The 27076-nt window shown below is 41.0% G+C and overlaps 1 protein-coding gene across 2 annotated transcripts; it reads left to right on the top strand.

Moving 5' to 3' along the window:
• The first annotated feature begins 121 nt into the window (after positions 1 to 121).
• Positions 122 to 26775, top strand: LRRC31 (leucine rich repeat containing 31). Of its 2 annotated transcripts, XM_054576973.1 has the most exons (10): positions 122 to 134; positions 1509 to 1760; positions 6760 to 6903; positions 8848 to 9015; positions 11495 to 11662; positions 11887 to 12054; positions 12814 to 12981; positions 15755 to 15922; positions 19490 to 19657; positions 26444 to 26775. In XM_054576973.1, the coding sequence occupies exons 2-10, from the start codon at positions 1571 to 1573 to the stop codon at positions 26773 to 26775; spliced, it is 1674 nt and encodes a 557-aa protein (XP_054432948.1). In that variant the 5' UTR covers positions 122 to 134; positions 1509 to 1570. The 2 variants fall into 2 exon arrangements, with proteins under 2 accessions (XP_054432948.1, XP_054432943.1); XM_054576968.1 differs by lacking the exons at positions 122 to 134; positions 8848 to 9015 and having other exon boundaries at positions 1571 to 1760.
• Positions 26776 to 27076: the final 301 nt, after the last annotated feature.

Below are 27076 nucleotides of genomic sequence, written 5' to 3'. Positions count from 1 at the left end.
TGTTTTCTTAAGACTTGGGAGCTGGAGTTAGTGAATTAGGAGAGAGAAAGTAAAACATTTACTGGGGTGGCTCTCCGGAGAATGGCTCTGCATAGAACTCTAAAAGGTGAGATAGAGTGAAAATGACCACGGAGGTTAAGGCTCGGGTTGGGGCAAAGGAGAAGGGCTGGTGGGGCCACAGTGGAATCACAATGGGGCAGCGAGGGCTGCAGGTTGTGGCGGGATCCATGAGCTAAAAGTCTTTCTTTCCCAACCAACCCACTGAGGCACCGGTCAGCTACGGGCTGTGGCCTGGAGAAACTGTCCGGTTCTAGTCCTGTGTCTTCAAGGGTAAACCTGGGCTGAGCGGGCCCTGATCTAATTTGGAAAGAAAATTTTAAAAAGAAGGGGATGCCCATTTGCGACTTCTACAACAGTACTCCGGGTGTGGGGAACATTCCATCCCCCAGGTTCTCCAAAAGCCATTCTCAGGAGCTGGGTCCTGCAAAGCCATTTTCAGGAGCCCCTGTGTAAAAATGTTTCCTGAACTGTTCTAGAATATAGTATTACAGAAGACCTAGTTTCTAGGAAGGAAGTCATGAACATTGTCATTTGAAGAACATAAGAACATGGGGCTCTGGCCCAAGAACAGCATCTAAATTCTATTAACAGAACCTGAAATTCCATTTACAGTCTTATCCCTTTAGTTTAAGTCTTTAGCCTTCCCTTAAAATGTAAGCAAATCCCAGGAGGGAAAACAGAGTGACCTCAGGAATCTTTAGCCTTCAACGACACGCGGTCGTCCGCTCACCTCCGCCCTCCCTGCGTACCTTGCTTCCCACAAACCACAGTTCTCTCCTCCCCACCAGTGTCATCATTGGCACTCAGCTCAAGTCAGCAAAGAGCACGAGCTGTGTCTTGTTCTTCACTGAATCTCTTGCATCTTGAATAGTATCTCTGCCATCGTAGGTTCTGTTTAGGGAATGAATGGATCTTTACTGCCAACGTGTTTTAAAGGGCTGGAGTAGAGAAAGTAAAAATGACAGGAGAAAAAGAAGCCGTGTGCAAAGAGGGGAAGGTGGGGTCACTGAAGGCCAACCCCTCTGGGTGACAGTTCTGTGAAGGTTCAGACAGCTTAGCCACATGCTAAATCATCTTTTGTGCGAGGGTGTGTAATTTTTTCCCATTACCACTTAGTCGCCTTATTAAATTGTCTTTTACTAATGTTCTTAGAAGGTAACTCTAATTGACTGATGAAATGTAAAATCCATTGACACATTTGAGGCACTTGCTAAAGGGGTACTTAATGACCTGTATTTCACACGATAAAATAGGGCAAAGTTAAAAACACAAATTTGCTTTGGATTTACACCTGCTACCATCTGTTGGTTCCTGGATCCTAGGTGACATCATTCTTATTTTTATGTTAAACATTACCAGCAATAAAAGCAGAAGGAAAAGGTGGAAATGAAAACTTGTGCAGTAAAGTTCTGATCCACCCAGGCTTGGCAGTCTTATTTTCTTCTCAGAAATCCTAGGAAACAGAAGACAACAAGATATCTCTTTGGGAAAGACCTCCTTAAACTTGAAGATGAGTCAAACAAGCAAGAAAAGTTCCTCAGATGAAGAAACTAAACCCCAGACTTCAGTAGTCAACAAATTCTTCAGAGGCTCAACACTCAGGTCCTCCAAAGCTGAAAGCAGAAAAGAAAGCAATGACCTTAAAATGACTGACTTCCAACCCAGTGGTGAGACACAGAAGCCTGCCCCCTTAGACGCTGGTAAACTTCTGACTGCTGTTACTTCTTTATTTTTTAGAATAATGTTTTCCCCTAAAGAGATCATGGGTTAAACTAAACCTAGGATGAGTTTCGGTCTAAACATGTATTATGTTACTTAAATATTTTAAATAGCTTGTTAATTTTACTTTTAAATTGTTAACAGTACTATAATACTACAGAAAGGTGTGGAGAAAATACCTAATTTCCTTTTGTTCTAACACAAATGATCACTTCTTCAAGATTTATTTTGATCTTTTGTTCATGTGTATGCATTTGTGGTCAGTTAGCCAGTAAACAACCACTGAGTTCCTACTATGTGCCTGCTACTCTATTTTGTAAGTGTACAAAATACAGCCATGAGAAACAGGACCTTGCGTAAAGAAAGCACCAAATGCAGGTACAGTTTCAGCATTGATAAGTGATATGAAGAAAGTAAAGCAAGCTAAGTAGAGAATGATGGGACGGAGGTGTTATTTTAGACAGAGTTGCAGGAAAGGGGTCTCTCACGTGGTGGTGTTGGTTCAGAGATCTGAATAAAGCCAGCTACACAGAATGAATGAGTAAAGCAAGGCACATAGTTATTTGTGGGAATAGCTTTCCAGAAAAAGGGAACTGTGCGTGCAAAGGCCCAAGGTGGGACTGAGCCCGGAGTGTTTGAGAGGCAGTCAGCAAGTCCGGGAGCAGGATGAGAGATGGGAGAGGGACAGTAGAAGTGACAGGTCAGTGAGCTGGCTGGAGGCCAGAACGGGCATGTTTGGCAGTTATAATAGCTTACAAATCCCTCTTGAGTTGAATGAAGCAGTGATCCTACTTCTGGAACATATACTGCTCTCAATTCTTATATTGCTTCATGATGTTCCTGTGCACAATTTTAACAGCTGCATAATATTGTATTAAATGCACCTGCCATAATTACTTGATGAATTCCTTTTTTTTTTTTTTTTGCCCTTCGGTGATTATCTTTGGCTTTCGCTCTTCCTTATTTCCTGCTTCATGGAATTTCAGCTTTCTTTTAAAATATAAAGTCCCAGAACAGAGATTATAAATTTGAGGATTATGAAAATAAATATTGTCAAATCTCTCTCCAAAGATGACATCATATTATTTGGCAATATGATGGCATATACAATGCCATCAATTTATTATTAACTAGATTAAATATATATTGAAAACATTTAAAACTTTTTATGCAAACATACTCAAAAGTATAAAGAACAGTACAAGTCTCCATGGTCACCTCTCTCTAACAATTATTAGCCAGTAGCCAATGTTGTTTCATTTATTTCTACCCTCACTTGCATCACATTATTTGTATTAAATGCCAAAAAAAAAAATAATAACCCGTTAAGTAGGTTAGATGTATTTTAAATATATTTTTGTCAATAGGAAGTTAAAGTCTACTTCTAAAGGAAGACAATTTCTGTCAGAAAATTGTTGGTATTTGTTTTAAAGTGTGGTTTGGAGCTTCAGGAACATGGTTAATGAATACCTGAAACCATGATTAAGTCAACAGTGCAAGACCTGGCAGCTGGTTATTCCTGTTCGTAAACACTGGCCACTCCAGCCAGTCTCAGCTTCTTTATTTCCATTCTCTCAAAATTCAGTGGCGTCTGGAGTCATGTTAATTCTGCCTCCTAAATGGCTCCTGAACCTGGGTCATCCTCTCCATTGCTATTCTGGTTCTCATCTCTTGTTTGGACCACTGGCAAGGCTTCCTAACTGGTTCCTCTGTTTCTAGTCTTGCTCGCTTGCCAACCTGCCCTCCCCACTGCCACCAGCTGCTCTTTCTAAACACAGGTGTGACGGTGTCTCTCACTTGCTCGCCCTCTTGCCTTGAAGAGAAAGTCTATATTCCCAGGAATGGCCTTCAAGGTGTTCGTGATCAGTTAGCTCTCTCGCCACGACTTCTGCCTCCCCCAGCCTCACGTTCATCCGCCACTCCTGACTTCCGGATTCACTTCCATGTGTCCCCCAAGTGGGACGCCTAGACAGACCTTCTCCTGCGTCACCATTCTCCCTCTGCGCCCCTCCCCTGCCCACCCTTCCCTCACATCTACCCACCTAGAGGGCCACCATTGGTCCTCTAAGGTGATAATCATGCACCACTTTCTCTTGGAAGCTTGCCAAGACCCACCCACCAGACCAGAGGTACTTACTGTCACTACTGTGTTCTACCCTGCACCCTCTGCATGCTTCCACCGTTGCACTTCTCTCCATTGTGACTGGGGCTTTCTCGTCCTTCCATTAGACCGGTAGCTCCTTGAACACAGGAACTTGTGATCTTGTTACAAACATGGAATATCGTGTTTTATGAAAACATTGGAATTCTTGGTCATAAACAACAGAAACCAATACAGATTTAAGCTGGAAAATAACTTAATGAGAAGATACCCTTTAGCTCACAGAATCGCCTGCGTGGAGACGCAAGAGCTTGGTTCAGCTGCGAAGCAGCGGGAAAGGGCCCCAGTCACTCCCGGACTGCTCAGGTGTGATCACGTTGGCTTCGTGCTCTGCCCCCGACCATGGGAAGCCAGGCCCCCCTGCTCAGCCGATCCACTTCAGCTGACCTGTAGCAGCTCTGACTCACCAGTGTTACATGTTGAGCTGTGACGTAAGATATTCTTCCAAGAAAGGGTTTCACAGATTTTTAAAAAGATGGATGGTCAGTGAAGAGATGTCCATGGGTCTCATAAGCGGGTACTCACGTTCATATGCTGGGGTTTTGAGAAAGATTTATCATGATGATTTATTTTGGTAACTAAGAAACTGTAAAGCTAATAGTCATCCATTCACTCACTCACTCATTCAATTATTTGTTCATTCCACCCATATTTACCAAGTACCTCTCATGTAAAAAGACTGCAGAGCTCCATCTCTCTGGGAGGCCCCAGTAAATTTAAGTTGCTATACTCCTGAGAAAGGAACTGGGTGGGAATTACAGTCTTCATTTTACAGATGTATAAGCCAAGGCTCAGAGAAGTTAAATGACTTTCTCATCCAGTGGATCCACGATTTCAACCAGACCTTCCAACTATGTTGTCTTGGACTTGCCAGTGGTATCCAACATTACAGAGCACCCAAGCTGGGTGTGGTCTGAGAAGAGGTTTCTGAATTTGTCAATTGGTAGGTCGGTGTTGGTGCATTTTGAGAACCAGCTTACTTGGATAGGCGAGTGTGGCAACCAGCATGTAGTGGGTTAATTGGTAAACATGATGAAGAAGAGGGAGGAGCAAGTATAAATCATCCTTTCCAAACATTTGAGAAAATGATTGACAAGACAGTGGTTTGAGGAGAAAACAAAGAGAAAGAATTTGTGGGGTTGGAACTTGAGCATGATGGTAGGTTGAGCCTATAGAGATAAAAAAGCAATAGGATACCATGCACAGAAATTTTTTTAAACACAAAAAATTTAAAACAGCCACGTAATGGGCTTTGGAGCAGGCTGTCCTGAGTTCTAATTCTGACTCTGCTACTTAGTTATACACAGAGTCTCAGTTTCCAAATCTATGAAATAGTACAACTGTGACTCCTTGCATTAAGTTTAAATAGAATGCTCCGTACTCACTGGCTTTGTAAAAGACGGTCCTCCCCCATCTCCCATCTTCTGCTCTCCCCTCTTCCACCCAAAATTAGGGTTGCTGGGTAAAGTAAGTGCAATATTTGGGACATGCTTTTACTAAACTATTCCTTGTTTCCCTGAAGTTTAAATTTAATTGGACGTGCTGTTTTTTTCCCTAAATCTGGCAACCCTACCCAAAATAAAATACCTTGTATCCACATGCCGTGATAAAAAAAATTGAAGGCCCTAGAAAAAAGTAAAATAGTGGAAGGCGCTGCCCCCTGCTGGTGGAATGTGACAACGTCAACCATTCCGGCAAAGATGTACATCCTACAGGTGGCTTTCTTAAAAATAACAAGTCTCAAGACACCTTGTGGAGAAATAGAGTTTTTATTATCCTTGCTAATATTGTAGTCTAAATTTATTACTACTGTAATCCTACTATATTTTAATGTTCACTGGTACCAATATACTCATATATGTACCTATTTTTAGCTATGTAGTTGTATGCTTTTTTTTTTGGTCAGGATTAGTAGAATATTACTGAACATTCGTAACTTAAGTTTTCCTACTGGATTCCAGCATACTCTTTGTCTATGTTTTAAGTTGTACATTTTCACTCACAAAATCTCTTTAAAGTCACTGTCAGTACATGCATACTCATTTTTCCGTACAAAAGCATCATGTGTTTTACATGTGTCTTAAATGCTGACACACACAGTAGGTGTAGTACTGGTACATAATAGGTGCTCAGTAAAATTATAGCTTTTTTTAAAATCACTTTAGTGATATCATGTTAGTATTGTGTTATTACAGAGGAACTTGGTAGTAAGTAGTTCCTAATTACAAGAAGGACAAATGAGCCTTTCTGAATGTACTTTCTGGCAGGGGCTCAGAAAATACAAAGCTTCCCCCTACACTAGGCTCTCAGGATTTGTCAATTGAATGGTGGACAAAATGGGCAGCGCGTGTTTCTTTCACTCACTCCCTGTAGCCTCTGAAGCTCATGGGAGGCGATTGCAAGGCTTCCCCTGCTTCACCTGCTTGGTTAGGAGGCAAATATCTGTGCTTCGCTCAGTGGTTGCGTTCACCAGATCTATCTGTGCATCGTTCCAGCAGTGTTCGTCTTAAACGCTGTGCTAACAAGCTTACCTCTTCCTCGGGAGCACAACTCTGTCTACTCGCTGAGATGCCCAGGTCAGGCCGGGAAAGAAAAGCCACCGAGTTTCTTTGGGCTCCTTCCTAAGAAAAGGGTCAGGGGAGTGGTCAGTGTCCAGGGCCCGGAGGCAGGCACAGAGGTTTGGCCCTGGTAAATGCTTCAGGTTCCCCAAGGGACCCTTCAGGGTTGTTGTCAGTCTCCACTTGTTTTATTGTGATCATTATGCATCTTCAGTGCTCTCTGTCATTGACAGCAAATTCTCCTTTATTCTTATGATGTAGCCAAGCCTCTTTCTTCAGAAATGGAACCAGGATGCAGGACGGAGAAAAATGAGCAGTTCCTGCGGAAGCTGGGCAAAAAGGCTGTCGACAGGTGTCTAGATCTGAATAACTGCAGATTAACAACAGCGGACGTGAGGGAGATGGGTCTGTATGCAGTTGACTTGGCACAGAGAGGAACTGGGGGCCTGGAGGTTGACACAAGAAGGCAAAACACAGTTATTATTCACTTGGTACTGAGGTGTGCAGGGTGGCCCCAGACTACTCAGAAACAACAGCTGCACCAGTAATTTAAAAAAAAAAAGTTAATTTATTCTTCTTCAAGCTTCAAAGATTTGAGCTGATGAAGTTCATTTGTTTTTCTGAGCATTTCTACCTCCCTACTGATTTCCTCTGGCTCCCTGAAAAACATCTGTTTCTGTGCATGATATAAGCTCATGAAACTCAGCCGTAAAATGGAAACTTCCTGGGAATTTAAAGGGGTGTTTTGTTGTTTGGTTATCTGTGGAAATAAAAATATAACTACCGGAAATTACTGCTTATACTTTTGTACACAAAAGTATCACTACCCTTTGTTACGGCCAAGCAGGAGTTTAATTGTGAAGAACCCTGTGTCCACACCACCACCGCCACCTTTAACACCTCTTTTTCTCAGAAATTTTGAATCAGTCCTTTGAATCAGTCCTTTGAATCAATCCTTTAATCAAATTAGATGGCCTACCAACAAAGATGTATCAAAAGAACCGCATTTTGAATGAGGAGTCCTTAGCTATTTTAATGAAAATCCATGCCATTATACAGGGTCTGGCACAAATAACACCTTTTTTAATTACAAAATCATAATCATGTAATTCTGTAACATAACAATATCACACTCAAGCACACCATGTGACATTTTAAGTGAAATGTTCAAATTAAAACTATAAATTATTACACTCGTATTATTACCCTATCAACCACACTCACGCAGGTGTTACTCCTGCCGGACCCTGCATTTTGGACAATTCTCTAAGAGGGAATTTGAAGCATGCCTGAGGTTCTCAAATGCCCATATGTCAGAATTATTTGTGGAGCTTGAAGAAATGCACGCACTTGGATCCAACCCAAACCCGCTGAATCGGAGTCTCTGAGAGTGGGCCCCAGGAGCCCTGGTTTTATTTTTTTTTTTCCTTTCTTAATATGTACAATAAACTTAATGCTTTGTAAAGTTAGGATCATCATGAACAAGATGAAATTGCTACCGTGCTTTGAATGCAAGTGAAAAGAAAAACGATTTTTTGGTCTTAAGCAGGGCCTCAGAATTTTGGAAGGTCTGGGGTTGCTGTGCCTGTAGCTATAGAAGCTCAGCCTGCTGTTTCTGACTGCTGCCTCCTTTCTAACATGCACGACAGACGTTTAAAAACAAACATGCTTCACCACCTCTGTGTTGGCACTGTCGCTCAAAACTCTTGTTGCTTTGGAGATAAAGATGGCCTTGGAGCATCTTTTTCACACAGAGTGACTTCTTTTAATGAACATCGTCAGAAACTCAGGGACCTTTCCATTCGGGCTTTGTTCCAGCCTAAATCTCCATATGTTAGTCTACCTAAGTATAACAGCAGCTTTTTAGGGTGGCGCTGCCCAGATAATCAAGACCAAAAAAGAAAAGATAACCGGCCCCTGCAACCTCAGCGGTCTTGGCCCAGAGCAGTCTAGGCCATCAGCCTGCGGATCCAAGAGGATGCTGACCAGGTGGTGGACGTGAGAGGGTTTTACAAAATAAAAGGACCAGTATACCCCTTACAGCCACGCTGGTGGTAGCAGAATTACCATTTCCTCAACAGTCCTCAACAGTATAGAAGGTTCTGTGAAATCTCAGAGACACAGCTGCATTTTCAGAATGATATTATTGGCAAAAATGGAAAATGTCCCAAGAAATAGGAAATGTAAATGTTACAATCTCTACAGTTGCCCGGTGGCGAGCTCCACATGCCCCCTCCCCTTTATCCTCTTACCGTGACACTACATTCTGTGCACATAGGCAATGGGCCCTATTTATGACACATCACAAGTTTCATATGCTAATTTCCATTTTCTTTTGTTCACATCTAGTTGCTTTGCTGCCTTTTCTCCCAGACTTGGAAAAGCTGGACATTTCCTGGAATGATTTCATAGGCGGAACCCTCCATTCAATGACTGAGCCAATGCATCATGTCAACAAGTTAAAAAGCCTGAGGCTGGGTAGCTGCAGACTCACCACCGATGATGTTCGGGCACTGGGTATGACTAGTGCTTCCTGTAAAAGACTTCACTCAAAGCCCCTCTGCAGCATCACCCTCAAGGGCAGACTCTCTGGTCACCACACCCTCGGTGCTCAAGGAGTGTGCTGTGCTTGAGGCAATGTGGTGTTGAGCATTAGCATAACTTCTGAAGAGCTCTATAACCTGTACCTGGCATTGGGCTAATTTCCAGGATAGAGACGGGGACAGGGCTTACCAGGTACCTGCCCTCAGGGGTTTAAATGGAGATAATGTAAAACTTGCTCACTCTGGTCTGTTACCTCATCTGTAAAATACAGGAGTTGGAGTAGATAATTAAATTTTCCTCCCATTCCAAAACAATCTCTTCTATATTTTCCACTTTCATTGTTAAAAAATGATCAAAAGAAGATTTTTCAACTAAAAGAAATGGTTTAAATAGCAGTAGAACCTCAATTAAGTTAGTTTATATGCTGGACATAGAGCAGCAGAATATAGGATAAAATTTGTCATGCTACTAACCCAATACCTTACTAAGATGTTTGCTGGTATTAGATGACAATATTTTAAAATTTTCCTTTGATATGAGGTTTCTTATTTCAATGATATATTTTGATGATTTATATCTCTGCAAAGATTTCTGTAAAAACAACATAATTCATGCCAATGTCTTCTCTCTAATCCCTCCTTACAAAATGGGGGCCAGCTGATGCCCCCAGCCCACCCTTCCTATAGCTGAGGAGAAGCGTCATACATCTCAGGGTTGGCCAGATCCTAGTTCAAATCCTGATCCCACTTCTAACTAGCTTTGTCACCATGGTCAAACTACTTAACATTTTTGAGCCTCACTTTTCTTACCTCTGAAAAAGCGTGATACCCACCTCAAAAAATTAGTAGGAGGATTAAATAAGTAAATAATTTCTGTAAAGTGCCTACTACATACCAGGCACATAATAGGTGCTCAGTAAGCAATAGTTCCTCTTTCCCGGTTCCCTCGTCCAAAATTTCCTTTCTGTGGCTTCACATGAGGAAGTTAGCCCCACTGGTTAGCAGCTGGTTACTGTGTAGCAGAATCCCAAATCTAACACACTGTTACTCAGGCATGAAAATAAGTTAATAAAGTGGTTTCTTTATTTTCTTTGATTAATCCAATCTTTTTCATGACCTTCCATTTCCTTGAATTCCTTGGAAATGGAATTTCTGCCTGGGGACCCACTCTGAACTCACTTGGTCCAAGAGAGAGTAGGCATCTTTGTCACTCTGATGTCCGGTGCCCTTTCCCTTGTCCCTGAGTCTTTCTCCTCTCTGGAAGGATTTCTGTATCTTCTTCCATCAGAAAGGGCTTTCTTTAGCCTTAATGGCAGATTGGGGTACAGGGAGAATAAATGTGGCACTGGTAAGATGACATAAATCAGGAGGCATTGCCCCTCATCACACCCCTACAATTGCTCAGCGCAGGGTGGCCAGTGCATCACACTCCAGTACCGTGAGCAATGCAGACAAGCTAACCAGTCCTATGTCTTTCTCCTAATCCTGATGCTTCAGGTACATAGAAAACCGCCCTGAAGGACTGGCAATGACTCACAAAATGGCACCTGTGTGGGAAGAATGTGGATGTTAACACGGGGATCCTAGACTCCCAGAGCTTTAATCCATTCAATGAATAACCAATGGTAAAGAGACGCTTCTGGAAGCAGGGGGCTTTCCAGCACCTTTCATTGTTCAGGATTAAAGTTGCCTGTGCACGTTGACAAACACATTTTCCACGTGTGGCTCTCCAGCCTGTTCGTCCCACGGTGGTGAAAATCATTTCTAATGATCTCTCCGGTCACTTCCCCTGATCTCTCCCAGCCACGTCTGTGTAACCTGTGGCTTTCCTATCTGAAATAGTTTCAGACATGTCATTTCACCCATTTCTCACCGCACCCTTCTCTACCCACAAAGGCCGAGTGGTTGTTATGAGCTGTTAGTGCCTGACACTCTATTATTAGTTCTTCTCTGTAGTGGCCAGTTCGGTTGTGTGTGAGCTTTTTGACATCAAGTGAGTTTTACCCCCACAGGGGCCAGTGCCTGGCTCTGTCTCATGTCTTCCTCTGGCCAAGCCTCTCAGCAATGCTGCTCCCCGGGAGAGTGGACGAGAGAAAGTAATGGAATAGCACAAATGTTTACTACCCCCCCCCACACACACACACGCAAAATAACAACAACAAAAAAAACACCTCAGTAACAAACACCTCACAGACAAGAGGATTTTTTAAAAATAACTTTGCTCATAAGCATGGCTTCAGAACTTTGGAAGGAGTAGTATACTGTGCTTGTAAATATAGGTGCTCCCCTTGCTGGGAATGGGCAGGGACTGGGGCCTTTGCTTCCCTTTGTTCCTCGGCACCTAACCAGTACCTGGCCAGCTTCAATCCTCCATGGGTAATGGCTGGGTTGGTTTTGAAATGCATTATCCACCTGGTAGACTAGTGATCAATCTTTGGGCCACTTTGTAACAGGAGAAGCTCTGAAAGCGATACCTGACCTTGAAGAGCTGAATTTGTCCTGGAACTGTAAAGTGGGAGGAAACTTGCCTCTGATCCTCCAGAAGTTCCAAGCAGGGGGCAAGATACGAACGCTGGAGCTTGTGGATTGTGCCCTCACATCAGAAGATGGAACATTTGTGGGTACGTGGAATTTGGCAGAGTCTTTAAAAAAAAAAAAAGTGAAGATGCCCATGATTGGGTAACTTGGGAATCAAAATTGGCTGTGTTTTCCCTCACCCTGAATTGAAAGAGTGGCTCACTCTGTTCCCAAGACCCACAAGGCTTCAATTCCCTCCTGCCTGCCCCAACCCCCATGCCTGCATTTTTACTGAGTTGCTCCTTTGTTTGAATTTCCTTCCTTCCAGGTCAGTTGCTGCCTATGCTGCAAAGTCTTGAAGTGCTTGACCTTTCCATTAACAGAAACATCGGTGACAGTCTAAACAGTATTGCTCAGGGATTAAAAAGCACCTCAAATCTGAAAGTATTGAGGTTACAGTCCTGTGGATTATCACAAAAGAGTGTCACATTATTGGGTAAGTTAGCAATGGCTGAAGTTTATATACATATATAATTTTATGTTTTTATATGTACATATATTATTTTATATTTTTATGTTTTTATAATTTTAATATAAAATCTAAACAGTGGTTATGTTGAGGAATAAGATTATGGGTAATTTAAATCTTCTTTATTTTTTTTCTTTTACAGTGAGCATATACTTTCATGACTACAAAAATAAACTTTTAAAATGGCTGAATCTGAAAAAGCCAGGATATTTTAGGTTTAAGATAGATACTGCACAAGTTTCTGTGCTAGTAAAGCACTTCCTTTTTCTCCTACTTTTGAAAATGTCAGCATTATGTTATGCTCAGTAGTAAGTAGGAACTGGTACTGATAAAAAGAATGGCTTCCACGGTATCGAGAGTTAAAACTTATTTCTCAGTATACAGCATCCACGTTAAGGGAAAATATGAAATGAAACTGAGCTTTTCCTTTGACTTACAGAACCTGTAATATCCTTCTCCCTGGCAGTCTGAGTAAGTCTAGAATTTTGTGAAAACGCTGAAGCTCAAGTGGAGTAGGGGACCCATTGTATGTTTGAAGTCGTTGTCAAGTCCAAAGAGGGCAGGATGGTAGGGAGTCTGCAGTCTACAGTTATTCCTCCATCCTGGCATTTTTTTGATGTATGTCCTCAGCCTCCCTTTGGCACACATGTCCCCCGCCCCGCCCCCCCGACATGCCTGCCTTCCACTTTATAATATGTCAGAACAGGATTTTGACTTTCTTCATAGATGCTGCTTTTACAAACTTGGGTGAGCTGAGGGAACTCGACCTTTCCTGTAACAAGGAGCTGGGTGGAGGTTTTGAAGACTTGCCAGCTCAGCTGGCCATGCTGGAGTGCCTGGAAGTCCTGGATCTTCACCAGTGCTCACTAACAGCAGGCGACGTGGTGTCACTGAGTAAGTATGTGCCACAGAGCCAAGGAAGGACTTTGGAGCCTTGACATATGTTTGGAAACTTGGCAAATTTGAGATATACCCTTAAACTTACTATTTATGAAGTTACTGGGAGGCTCAAATCATAAAAGGTCTGTGAATTCCCCGGTATAGTATTTGGCATGTATTAAATACCCAGTAGATGTTAGTGAATCTAAAGTCCTCCTATATATGTCTGTAAATGATAAGCATGACACTTGACAAACATTTTGGATTTATGTTACTGTTTAGAAACAAATGTTAGTGTCACCAAGTTTATTACAGAAAGGGGTACAGAGAAAAAGCGAAAACAAACAGTATTGAGGCTTTCAGACAAATAAGTAAGCTAAGTCACTTGGATACAAATGAACTTACAGAATAAGCCAGCAGGGTGGTGCATAACAGGTGTACATTACAATCCTAGGTAATACACTTGCTTTCTACCCCAGACATAGTTCTGTTATTACTACGACATGTAAGGTATAAATGTACTTCCTATACCACATGACAAGCATAGCCTTGAGATTAAAGGTTTTATTCCATCTGTAATCACAACAAACCTTCAAAATACATCCAAAATCTGATCACAGCTCACCATCTAGCCCTCTGCTACCCAGGCTTGGGCCACGGTCATCTCATGCCTAGATTATCACAAAGGTTCAAATGGTCTCCCTCTTTCTCTGTCACTCTGATTTCATTCTCTGCCCTTTCCCCTCATTGGCACTACTCCGGCCGCAGATGCTCATGCATACCAGCCGTGCTCCGTCCTTTGCCCTTGAACGCTTCAGATCGTGGGCTCCCCCTGGGTAGGGGTGCGTCACCTTCAGCATCTCCCCTTTGCTCGGACACAGGGGCTTGCACATAGGTGGCACTCAGTAAATGTTAGTGGGGTATGTGATTGAATAAATGAATGACTCACGAACAAGAACAAAAAGAATTTTTTCGTACAATTTGGGGAGGAAAACAGTAAAATAGGTTTTTAGGTCTAACATTTATCTTTTAGACCTGCTTAGTTATTTCTTAGGCTCTTATTCCTCATTTTTGAAACATGAGAGTTCAAGCCTTGAAGATTTTAAAGTAACAAAACAACCCCTTTTTGAGCTCCAGGTAGAGCTTTATGCGATATAACCATCCCCTCTGCTGATGAGTGTCTTACCTGGGACAGACACTCCTTAGTCATCAGTCCATCAGATTCCAAATAATACATTTCCTTTGGCACAGCTGAACAATATGAATATCACATCTCGTGTTGTTGCTCAGGGGAAGATTAAACTGCTAGAGGACCTCAGCTGCTACGACTAACATAGCAGAGGGATTAGCCTCTCTCATCTAGATTCGCAGCCACCAACACGGGTGAATGGCCCTGGAAAACTACGGATTGTTTAAAAGATGTAGCAGATTACATTGTTCTCCTTCTGCTTAATTTTGAAAAAAATGGAAATAAAATTCATCTTGTACTAAATACAAAGTATTTTATGATGTTAAATAATTGAGCGTTCTTTTTCATTGATTTTAGAGAGTGAGAAAGAGAAACATCAAGTTTTTATTCCATTTATTTAGGTATTCATTCGTTGATTCTCATGTGTGCTCTGACCAGGAATCGAACCCACAACCTTTGTGTGTGGGGACAATGCTTTAACCAACTAAGCTACCTGGCCAAGTCTGTGTTCTTTTCTTTCTTTTTTTTTAAATTAAGCATTCATTTATCTAATCATTCTAGACAGCTCCAAAGAAATGGATTTGTATATCATTTAGCCAACAACTGTGTTGTGGGCTTAGGAAAATTCACGGTCAAGGAACTTCAGTCTGATAGGGGCAGTAATAAACCAATAAATATCCAAGTTACACAGTGAACTACAAAGTGCTGTGGAGGTTCAAAGAGGGAGTAATTGTTACATCTGTTGGGATCACAGGTGCTTGCCTTCCCTTCATCTTTCTTTCTCCTGTGCTCCTTCCTTCCTTATATAATTTAGAATTTTGTATTTATTTGTTTGGTTTGTGCCTCCAATGTCCCAGGTCTCAATCTACACTCTGGGGATGAAGCATTTCCTACACACAGAAATCACTTTCAGTGAGCGGAGACAGAAGACAAACACACAAACAAAAACATCACATAATAGGGGTGCTGTGAGGAAAATAAATTAGGGCGATGTGACAGTGACCAAGATGTCAGTGTGACCAGGGCGTAGGTGGCCTGGAAGGCTCTGAGGTGAGCCAGCTCCACAGAGATCCCAGGATACCACATTTTCACATTGCAGGGCCGTCAGGGTCTAATCCAGTGCTGTCACCAATGGACATCTGTTGTGATTGCTCGATGTTATTGCCTTCCTAGTACTTATATTTTGCAAAAAGAATGATAATATTGACCATTAATCGAGCAGTTGGTGAGTGCCAGGCACTGTACTGAGCACTTTAGATGTACCAAATTGTTGAATCTTCCCAGTGGCCCTGTGAAGTAGAATTGCTATTATTGTTATTGAGAAAACTGAAGTTCAGACATGTTAAGTAGCTTGTCCAAAATCACACAGTTCTTCAGTAGCAGAGCCAGGAGTAGAGCCCAGTTCTCTGTGTCCAAATCTTCGGAGAGGGGTTTGGAAGTGGGAGAGCCCAGGCTCCATGCTGGGAAGAGTGGCTGGGCTGTGCGTTAAGTGTGTCAGGGAGCGTGGGGCTTGCCAATCCAGGAGACTGTGGGAACCAAGCACCCAGAGACTCTCTGTGAGACGGTGCCTAAAACATGTTGCTGCTGTTATTTCAACAGCCCAGGTTATCCCTTTATTCTCGAGTCTTCAAGAATTGGATTTATCTGCCAACAAAAAGATGGGCAGCTCTTCTGAAAATCTACTCAGCAGGCTCCGATTTTTACCAGCACTGAAGTCATTACAAATCAACAACTGTGCTTTGGAAAGGGAGACTTTCTCCGCCCTCGGTAAGAAAATTCCCCGGGAAGCATAGTATAGTAACACCTGGGAAGGGAAAGGTCGGAAGGTGGGGAGGGGGGCGGAAAAAAAAATCCCTCTTTCCCTACAGGTGAACTTTGTTATTCCAAGTGTCAGCCATAGGCAAAGGTGTAAACTATTTTGTCTTCTTTTCAGAAAATATGCTTTCTTAAAAGTGACATTCTGAAGGGCACATGAATAACTCTGGCATTTGCACATTTAACATTTAAAATTTCAAGGGTATATAACCAAGTCTGGAGGTCCATGCCCTCAGTAACTTGTGATTTCAGTGAGGCACCAGTATAAATTGGGATTGCTGTCTGATGGGAAAAGGGAGGCAACTGCGAGCCTGTGGGCCTCGCTGACTGTCTAGCACCCACTTCCCAGCAGCACTGGTTGTCCTCTCTCAGGACCCTGGGAAGGCCTCGAGGTTGTGGATACAGCCCAGCCTACATCAGGGGTGTACTGAATCTGACATTTCTGCCTTTTTGAGGGCAAGGGCATTGCCAGCAAGTAGAGGGAGGCAAAGGGATTTTGCAATATTAACCCAAATATACCATCCAGTCAGCCAGCAATTTGGGCACGTGGTACCTGGTGTGGGGTCCCCAATACCTGGCTCAGAGATTTGCTAGGACTCAGAGGTCTCAGGACATAGTCATACTCATGTTGAGATTTATTGCAATGACAGGATACAAAGCAAAATCAGCTAAGGGAAAGGTGCATGGGGCGAAGTCCTGGGAAACCAAGCACAACCTTCCAAGAGTCTGCTGCCAATGAATCACACAGGACACGCTCCTTTCCTCCCAAGTGTTGTGATAACACATGTGAAATATCTAGCAGCGAGGCTCTCCTGACACACTCAAGTGTAGGGTTTTATTGGGGGTTGGTCACCCAGGCACCCTCTATCCAACACATACCAACATTCCAGACTCACAGAAGGCAAGCCGGCATCCCGCATAAATCACATTACTTGTACACAAACACTGTAGGCACAGTGAACCACCCTTATCAATCAGGGAATGGTGGGAACGCTTCCAAATGAAGATGCCAGCTGTCAGCCGAGGGCCCAGCTTGCAAGCAGGCCTTCCGAAGGAGAGAAGTCTCAGGCCTGGTAGGTTAACTTTCTCTTGCACACACGCACAAGACTAGAGGTTGGATGAATTCTTGTGCCTCCTGGAATACAAGAAAAAATAAAATTCTCTTCTCTGAACTTCCAAGTGTTATGTCAGGTGGCACTTCCTTAAAAATGAATTGTACTATGGACCAGACAAAGGCTATTATTAATGAAATAAATGTATTCTATTAATAAGTAGCTATTATTCATATCTGTTGCTAGAAATAAATGCATATTTATAATTTCTCCCAAATTCTAAGAACTCTATATTTAGGGTACTCTTGCCCCAACTTTTCAGCCCAAGTATTTTGTTTGGCTCACATAGACTTGATCCTTGCCATGTACTGCTCCAAACATTGCTCATATAATTATCCATGTGTCTGGATGAGGACAACTGGCATATATGTACCTTTCAGACCTGGAGTTCTTAATCTGGGGACCATGGACCACCTGCCCCCCAGCTCAGAGAGTCAGTCTATTGTTATGCTTGGGGTAGGGGGCTGTGTGATTCCCTAAAATTGATTGTAGTTATTTTGTGGGAGGTATATGGTACATTTTCTGGCTCCAAAGCCCCTGGAATCAGACTGCCTAAAATCAAATCCTCCCTCTGGCTCTTATGACCAGAAGTACTGAACATCTTGTGCTTTGATTTCTTTGTCTGTAAAATGTAAAATGAAATAATAGTATCTTGTCATGTGGGATTGTAAGAATTAAATGGGTTAATACATGTAAAGTTCATAGAAAGGTGCCTGGCACATAGTAAATGTTTAATAAATGTTCATTGTTAATATTATTATGGAGAGAGAGAATCTATAAATTCTATTTAAAAAATAAACTGAACCTTATCACTACCAGTTAAAAAATGGATCTTATCACTACCCAGTACTGCCTATAAAACCTCCAGTAAAATTCAAATTCCTTCACATGCGCTAAAGGATCCACGTGATCTGGCCCCCAGGACCTCTCTGCCACGCTCCCTCTTATTCCCCAAACCCAGCCTCAGTTGGCTTCTTTTGGTTCCTCATGTCACTGAGCTCTCTCTTACCTCCAGGCCTTCTTGGTCCCCGGAATTCCCTACCCTCCACTCTTTCCTGGGGAGCTCTGACTTCAGGTTTCATAAACATCCCCTTCTAAAATAGCCCCTCCTTATCTAATTAGAAGCCCTTATGCCTTCTTTATAGCCTTTATCAGAATTAATCACTATGTATATATTTGTCTGTTTTTTTTAATGTCCAAAGTTCTCCCAGATTGTAATCTTTGAGGGCAAGGATTGTGTTTATTTTTCACTGCATACCCAAAGCATATTTTAGATATTTTTACATATTAAGTAAGTAGATAGATAGGTAGACGGACAGACAGATTAACTGCTCAAAGGGGTCAAATGGTTAGGTAAATGTGCGCGCGCATGTACTACATTCCACTGCTCCGAGCAATGTTTAGTTAGAAAAGTTCCACAAAAAATAAATTTGGGGACAACATGATGTTTTATAAATACTCTTCCTAGTGAGAAACTGTTGAATTTTGTTTTTAATTTTGTGTCTTCTGTAGAAGACACAGCTCTTTCCAATTATAGCTGCCAAATCAATGGATCATAATCAAGTAGATATTACACTAAACTATCTCATCTAACACAAATCTATCGTGCAGTCTTAAATTCAATATAAATTAAGATGAAGTTATATGTATTGCTCTACATCACTTTTAGAAGAAAATATTCCACTTCTTACTGAGAGGTCTCTGTACCATATGACTTGGAGGGGCTTTCTTACTAGATACTATAAAAGAATATGTATTTCCTCTTGAACATAATTTATTTCTTTAGAAAGAATACAAAAAGAATGAACTTTAAAATGTAATTAACTACTTACCTTGTGAATAGGTTGTTCTGATCAATTTTAATGTTAGGGGAAACTAAGAATTAAACAGAAAATTCTTTGAATACCTTTCCAAATATGTGATTTCCCTTCCTCTTCCCTGTTACTACAGTTAAGCAAGCACAGACACAGTCTGGTGTTGCAGAGTCCTAGAGAGCTTCGACCCCATCTCTGACTTTCAGCAGTGACTTCACAGTGGACCATGTAAAACCAGAGCACTGGTGGAAATCTTGACTAACTGCCCAAAGTCTTTGCCTCTTTCTCCTTCTTAAGTGTGAAGTAAAGGAAAGAAATCCCAGGAGATAGTGAATTCCATTTAATCAAGTTTTACTTTTCTACAGTTTCCAACATCTCTCCCAAATTAAAATAGACAACATAAATGGAAGCCATGAATTTCAGGCAGGACGAGAACCATCTCTACTTTCTGAGAGACGGTTCCGAGTACTTTCCGAGAACTTTCCGAATGTCAGTTATGTTGACATGTTGCTGTAGCCTAGGGTCCTCAGATTCAAGGCTTATGACCTCGAAGGAAGCCTAAATTATTGCTAATCTTATTGCTCTCATTTTAGCTGAAGCCTCCATTCACCTCCCTGCTCTGGAAGTGTTCAACCTTTCTTGGAATAAGTGTGTTGGTGGCAACCTGAAGCTGCTTCTGGAAACACTAAAGCTTTCAATGTCCCTTCAAGTGCTGAGGCTGAGCAGCTGTTCCCTTGTGACGGAGGACATGGCTCTCCTGGGTTGGTATCTATGGGTTCCAAAGTGGTCCTGGCATGCGGAGCCCAATAATGCCTGCCCAGCACAGCCAGGGGCAGGCGGGTGGAGAAGGCAGAGAGGCCTGGGGCTCTCTTTGAGCTTCTCTTCTCCCGACACCTGCTTAGGAGAGAGCTCATTAAAACAAATGAGAGCAGTTCTAAAACCAGAGAAACAGTAGAGGATATTTCATTAAAAAAAAAAAAAAGGTAGATACAGATGTGGTGGTAGGAGATTCCTGCCAGGCCAGTAGCTCCACACCTCCCCATAAATGAGAGCCTTCAGTGTTCTTTTCCAATTCAGTGTTAGCCAAACTTCAGTCATCTATATCCTACCTCTACAAATTTTGCCTTATCCATATGGTACCTGCACTATTACTTATTTTTTTCTTTATATTGACTCTTTAACTTAAATGCTTTTATTTAAACAGGAAACCAATCATAACTCATAGATAGACATTATGAGACTGTTGCCAGCTGAAGGCTTTGAGTGGAGGGTCTTTCACTCTGTTAGAAAAAGAGGAGGGATTAAAAGCATTCTGTAGCACCAATTGGACACTTTCTCCATGTCAATTTAGAAAGATGGAAAGAGGATTGAATAAGGAACAACTTTTGCACTGTGGGATTCCTGGCCCTACAATACTTAACCAAATATCCTCTGAAAGCACCTCTACATGTCCACCTTCCACTGGGAAACAGTGAATTAGAAAGTACATCTGCCCCTGTCTACCCTCATCTCCCCACAGGATCGGCCTGTCACTGTTCAGCCACCAGCAGCCAGTCTCTGAAGCGGTGAGGCCTCCAAATAAAGGGTCCAGAACAATCCCTGCAGCTAGTTGCACCTCTGTCCCCTCCAAATAAAGGGTCTAGAACAATCCCTTCAGCTAGTTGCACCTCTGTCCTCTGTGTATATAGTCAGTTCTGCGCTAACGTGACATGTGTGCCTAAAAAATCATGCACTATGCAAAAATCATGCAATAATAACCACAGGGCTTATGATTAGAAGCACAACACTCAGGAGACTTCATCAGTGACACATTTTTTAAAATAGGCAACTAATAAACATGGTAATAAGGTTTATCTGTGTAAAAAGGTCAAGAAATACATAACTACTACAGCAAATGGGGCATTTTATCTTGAAAAAGAATTAAGGTTTGTGGGAGTGGGCACTCCCACTGGCTTCCCTCTCTGTCCCATATCGAACAGCCTGTATGCTAGAGGAAAAGAACAAAGAGAGACAGGGAAAGAGGGAGAGAAAGAGAATAGAGAAGAGCAAGACAAAACTGGCTGAGAGGAAGGGGGAAATAGAAGAGGCAAAAGTTCAGGACTGCACAGCCCTGGGTTGCAGCTTGTGAGTTATTTTAAGTGGTGGACGAAGGATTATCTGACCGTCGTATAGAAAGTTTGAACCCGGATATGGGTGGGTGAGGCTCATTTTCCTTGTGAAATGTGTGTGGGTGTGGGGATTTTGTTTACACCTGACTTGGCACAGCTGGGTACAGTTTTGTGTGTTCAGTTCATGTTTCCTCTGGACGAATTGCACATAAGCAAACAAAAAATTTGTGTTATGCTCCTATTGTTTTCTGATATTTCAATCTAGTTGGGACAAATTTGTTTTCAAAACAAATTCTAAGGCAAAATATTATAATTAGAAGGTGGGGACAAAGCATTGTGACTTTAATTTTCATTTCCCTATTGACTAATGATAGTGAGCATTGTTAAATGTAAGTATTTGTCAACTGTATGTATTCTTTGGTCTAGTATCTGTTCTAATCTTTTGCCTACATTTAAAAATTGGATCGATGACTTCTTTAGATTTCACAAGTCCTTTGTCAGATCTGTACTTTGCAGATGTTTTCTCTAATTCTGTAGCTTGTCTTCTCATTCTCTTGGCAGTATCTTGCAAAGAAAAACTTTCCATTCTGATGAAGACTATCGAATTGTTAATTTGATGAATAGAGCTTTCTGTGTTGCATCTTAAGAGATTTTGCAAAACACAAGTTCTCAGGGAATTTTCCTATATTTTCTTCTACAAGTTATATATTTGCATTTTGACTTGTTATTCAGAGTTATTTTAGTACAAGGTATAAGATATGGACCAAAGTTGTTTTTACATATGACTGCTCAATTATTTGAGCAACATTAGTTGAAAAGATTACCTTTTGTTCATTGAATTGCCATTATATTTTTGTCAAAAATCAATTTGCCATATCTGTGAGGGTCTATTTCTTGTCTGTCTAGTCTCTTCCATTGATCTACATATCAACTGTTTTGCCAATACCACAGTGTCTTGATTACTGAAGCGTTATATTAAGACTTGAAATTAGGTAGTATGAGTATTCTGACTTTGTTCTTTTGCAAAACTGTTTTGGTTATTCTAGTTCTTTGACATTTCCATATAAATTTTAGAATCAGCTTATCAATATCTGCAAAAATTACTGCTGCCATTTTGATTGGGATTGCATTGAGTCTATAGATAAATTTGGGGAGAAATGACATCTTCACTATAATGGGCATTCCAGCTTATGAACACAGTGTAACTCTTTATTTAGGTCCTTTTTGATTTATTTCATTGGTGTTTTGGAGTTTCTATGATACAGATCGTGTGCATATTTTGTTAAATTTATGTCTGAGTATTTCATTTTTTAATAAAGGTACTATTTAAAAAGGTAATATTTTAGAATCTTGACTCCCACTTGGTCATCGACATAGTACATACCTAGATATGCAATTGATTTTTGTATATTGACATTTTCTACTGCAGCCTTGCTAAGCTCATCTATTAATTCTAGGATTTTTTTTGGTAGATACTATAGGATTTTCTACCTGTCTTCTATAATTAGAGTCAGTTTTACCTCTTCTTTTCCAGTCTTTATATCATTTGTTCCTTTTTCCTGGTTATTTAATGGTCTAGAATTTCCAGTAGATATTGAATGTAATGAGAGCAGACATTTGTTCCCAATATTAGGGGAAAGGATTTAGCCTCTCACCACTAAGTGTATCATTGCTACAGGTTTTTAAATAGATGTGCCCTTATCAAATAAAGGAATCCTAATCTAGCAAGAGTTCTTATAATGAGTTAAAGCTAAATCTTGCCATGACCAGTGTGGCTCAGTTGGTTGGACATCGTCCAGCAAAGTGAAAGTTCCTGGGATCAATTTCCAGTCAGGGCACAAGCCTGAGTTGTGGCTTTGGTCCCTCATTGGAGTGCATGCAATAGGCAACCGATCAATGTGTCTCTCTCTCTCTGTCTCCCTCCCTCCCTCGTCTCTAAAAATAAATAAAATCTAAATAAATTTTTAAAAAGATAAACCTTATTAAATGACTTTTTTGCATCTATTGAGATTTTTTTCCCTTTAGTTTGTTATGATGGTAAATAAAAATAATTAATTTTCAAATGTTAAATCAGCCTTATGTTTCTAGTATAAGCCCCACTTGGTTGTATTATCTTTTTTTATATATTTGTTGAGGATGTGGCTGTATTCATGAGAAATGATGGTCTAATCATTTCCTTGTAATGTCTTTGTGTGGCTTTGGTATCAGGGTAATGATGCCCCATAAAATGAGTTGGCAAGTATTCCTGTCTCTTTTATCTCCCTGAAATATTATGTAGAATTGGTATTATTTTTTTCCTTAACTCTTTCACAGAACTCTCCCTTGAACCTGTCTAAACTTGGAGTTTTCTTTGTGGGAAGTTTTAAATTAAAAATTCAATATAAAAAATAGAACCATGACCAGTGTGTCTCAGTTGCTTAGAGTGTGATCCTGTAAACCAAAAGATTTCAGGTTCAATTCCTGGTCAGGGCATGTATGAGAGAACTGGTGGATGTTTCTCTTTCACATCAATGTTTCTTTCTCTCTGTCTCTTCTTTTCTCTCTCTCTAAAAGCAATGAAAAAAATGTCCTCAGGTGAGGATAAAAAAATTTTAAAAATAGATACAGGACTATTTAAGTTATCTCTTTCTTCTTAAGCAAACTTTGGTAATTCATGTCTTTCAAGGAATTGACCCATTTCAACTAGGTTGTTGAATTTATGGAAACAAAATTGTTCTTTTATTATACTTTTAATGTCTGTAGGATACCCCCTCTCACATTCCTGATATTGGTGGTTTGTGGTTGTTTTCTATTTCTCTTTTCTTAGCTACTCTGACTAAAGGCATAATTAGTTTTATGTTGCAGTGCAACAAACTAATTTGTGGCTTAAAAACCATACCCATTTATTTGCTCAGAGTTCGGTAGGTTAGAAGCCTGGCACAGCTTGTCTGGGTTCTCCAGTTGGGGAATCAAAAGGCTGAAATCAAGGTGCTAGCCAGGCTGAGTTCTCATCTGAAGGCAGAGGATGAATCCACTCTCAAGATCATTCTTATTTCTGGCAGAATTCAGTTCCTTGAAGCTGCAGGACTAAGGTTCCTGTTTTCTTGCTGGTTCTCTGATACAAGAGACTACCCACATTCCTCAAGACATGGCCCCTGATCTTCAAGAAGCAATAGGGTGTCAGTGCTTCTCACACTTGAAATCTTTCTGACCTTTTCTGTGACCTCCTTTCTCTCCTGCTACCAGCCGGAGAAATGTCTTTGCTTTTAAAGAGCTCATGTCGTTAAGTTAAACCCACTGGATAATCTGCATTTCTTAAAATGAACTGTGCCATGTAACATAACCTAATCATGGGAGTGAAGTCCATTATATTCCCTGCCCTGGAGATTAGAGTGTAAGTCTTGGGGTCCCTTGAATTCTGACAACCATGAGAGGTTATCACTGTTAGCAACGTTTTCAAAGAATTAGCTTTCAGTTTTATTTTTTATTTTTGTGCTTGAATTGGACACCATTAAACATACATAAGTTATTTCATTTAAAGCCTATAATTAAAGTTTACTTCTTCAATTTTTTTTGTCTGCATCAAATTTTATTCATCATAGCTCAGCCATTAAATGCTTTTTAATTTTTACTACCGTCTTTTTTCTCAGATCAAATTTAAACTTTTACATTTTGTCAAGGGAATTTTTCCTTTCAATTTTTACTCAGTAATATGTATTACTTACTATGTGTGGTTTTCACCATAGTCACTTTTATATTGCTTTTATTATTTCTACCAGAAACATTCTTTAAGATTTTTCAATCACTAGTAGCTTATTTTTTTATTTTATAAATAACAGCATTATTTTTGTTCGCATAGTAAACTACAAAAAAAGTGTTTCCATGGCCTATGATCTAATTACCCAGACTTAAAAATACATAAAGAATATAAAATACTAAAATATAATAAATATAGGACTCACATGGTTCAAGCATTCAGATAATATAGGAAAGGTGAAATGATGCCTAGGATTTGCTTGAGAATCCTTAAAAAAACCAACAGAAAAAGTAGAGAGGAGGGACTAGATGAGCCTAGATTGATGTTATAAAGGTAACTGTTGAGGCTGAATGATAGGGACATGGGGGTTCACTCTCCTAATTTGTAAATTTTTAGCATGTTTCAAAAATTTCCATAACAGGAAATTTTCTGAAGAGAAAAAGCATGCACATGGCCTTTCACATTTACTCAGGCCTTGAGAACAAGATGAGGAGTGTTGGGAGGCTTAACGACGGGAAGGAAGGGACACGTGGACATGGACATCTAGGGACTTAGTGCAACGCTTGCGTGTATGCGCTGCTAAGCTGTCAAATGCACTGTGGAATCAAACCCGTCACAAATGAAAGTAATGCGAATGGAGCATCCCATTCGGTCAGGAAGCCATGGCGTAGAAGAAACAATTGGAAAAACAAGGCTTGTTTAGTCCTAAAGGGGGGAAATTTGAGGGAACCTGACTGTTGGCCAACACCACAGGGCTAGCACGAGGAGGAACGGAGGCTTCAGGCAGGCCGAGGTGAACGAGGGGGCAAGCCACCAGAAGGCGGATCGGCGCCCAAACGGAGGGCATCCTCCTGCCAAGAGCTGCCTCACTCTGTGTGGCAACCTAACCAGGTACTTCAGGCAGAATCGGGCTGGTCACCACAGAGTAGCTGTGAAAGGGATTCTTCTTTAACCATCGATCTGGAGCTTGAATGAGGAGACCTCCAAGGTTCCTTGCAACTCTGAGATTTTATACTACTCATCTCATCTCTATAATCCATTTTGACTCTTGACTGAAAAGGAAAACATGTATTGTTTACCTTGGCTTAAGTTGTTATCTTCTCTTAGCTTCATCATTAATTGTTATTTATTAAGTGTCATTGTAGGTAGTACTGTGATATGTGCTATTTAAAGGGAAAATTGTGTATTAGAGGTCTCTCAGTTGGATTAGAAATTATCCAGGTATATTTTGCACATGGAAAGTGCTCAGTTAAATAATTGGTGACTAAAAAATGACAGAATGAATGATGAATGAGCAATTAAACAGTAATAAACAACAAGAAGACTGTTTGCTAATGGTCCTCAGTTGAAGCCAATGAGCCATGGTTTCTCACATTTAATGAGAGAAAGTTTGCAGGAAGAGCTGGGTCCCCTGTGGAGCAAAAAGCAGGGACTTGACAAAAAAAATATTCTTTGGGTTGGGATTTAGTAAGAGGAAAAAGATCCATTTTCAATGTTGTACATGGGCTGCACAGAGAGGAAATTTGTTACTGAAGTAATTGCAGATGCCCTAAATAAAGCTGCTGGCTAATAACAAATCATTACTAATTACCAAGCTTGTCATTATTAATCTTGGAGCTACTATGTTGTGTTATGAAAGTGGGAAACAACTATGAGAGAAAGTATTCTTGTATTTTACCATTTACAGTGATTTTGTTTTTCAGCATCGGTAATACAGACAGGTCATCTGGCCAGGCTGCAGAAGCTTGACCTGAGCTATAACGATGGCATCTGTGATGCAGGATGGGCCGTCTTCTGCCAAAACGTGTGGCTTCTCAAAGAATTAACTGAGCTGGATATTAGCCTTCGACCATCAACTTTTCGAGATTGCGGACAATGGTTTAGACACTTGTTATGGGCTGTGACCAGACTTCCGGAGATCACTGAAATAGGGATGAAAAGATGGGTCCTCTCACCTTCCCTGGAGGAAGAACTGGAATGCTTCGGCCAAGATCATGGAAGCAGCATTCACTTTGACCACGGCGGATGTCAGTAAGCTGATTTCCCAAGGTCGCAATGTGATTCTGTTTATATAATGTTTTTGAAATAACAAAATTATAGAGACAGAGAACAGCTTAAGGATTGAGAGAGGGGTAGGTGGTACATGTGACTAAAACAAAATAAAACAAAACAAAACAAAACAAAACACCACAGTGAAGACCTATGATGGAACAATTCTGAATCCTGATGTGGTGGTGTCTACATGAAGTTACATGTGACAAAACTGTACTGACCCACACACACACACACACACACGTAAATGAGTGTGTGTATAACTGACGGAACTTGAGTAAGTT

Source organism: Pteronotus mesoamericanus, unplaced genomic scaffold (assembly GCF_021234165.1).
Source record: "Pteronotus mesoamericanus isolate MK-2021 breed Mesoamerican mustached bat unplaced genomic scaffold, CSHL_Meso_final contig_116, whole genome shotgun sequence".
Classification (NCBI taxonomy): Eukaryota; Metazoa; Chordata; class Mammalia; order Chiroptera; family Mormoopidae; genus Pteronotus; species Pteronotus mesoamericanus.
This window is presented reverse-complemented; position numbering and strand designations above follow the sequence as displayed.

Excerpts from the sequence above, each read along its gene's own strand:
- LRRC31 (XM_054576973.1), top strand. The coding sequence starts at position 1,571 with ATGAGTCAAACAAGCAAGAAAAGTTCCTCAGATGAAGAAACTAAACCC. Across the intron at positions 12,055-12,813 it reads AAAGAGTGTCACATTATTGG|ATGCTGCTTTTACAAACTTG; the intron begins GTAAGTTAGCAA and ends CTTTCTTCATAG. Across the intron at positions 15,923-19,489 it reads GGAGACTTTCTCCGCCCTCG|CTGAAGCCTCCATTCACCTC; the intron begins GTAAGAAAATTC and ends CTCTCATTTTAG.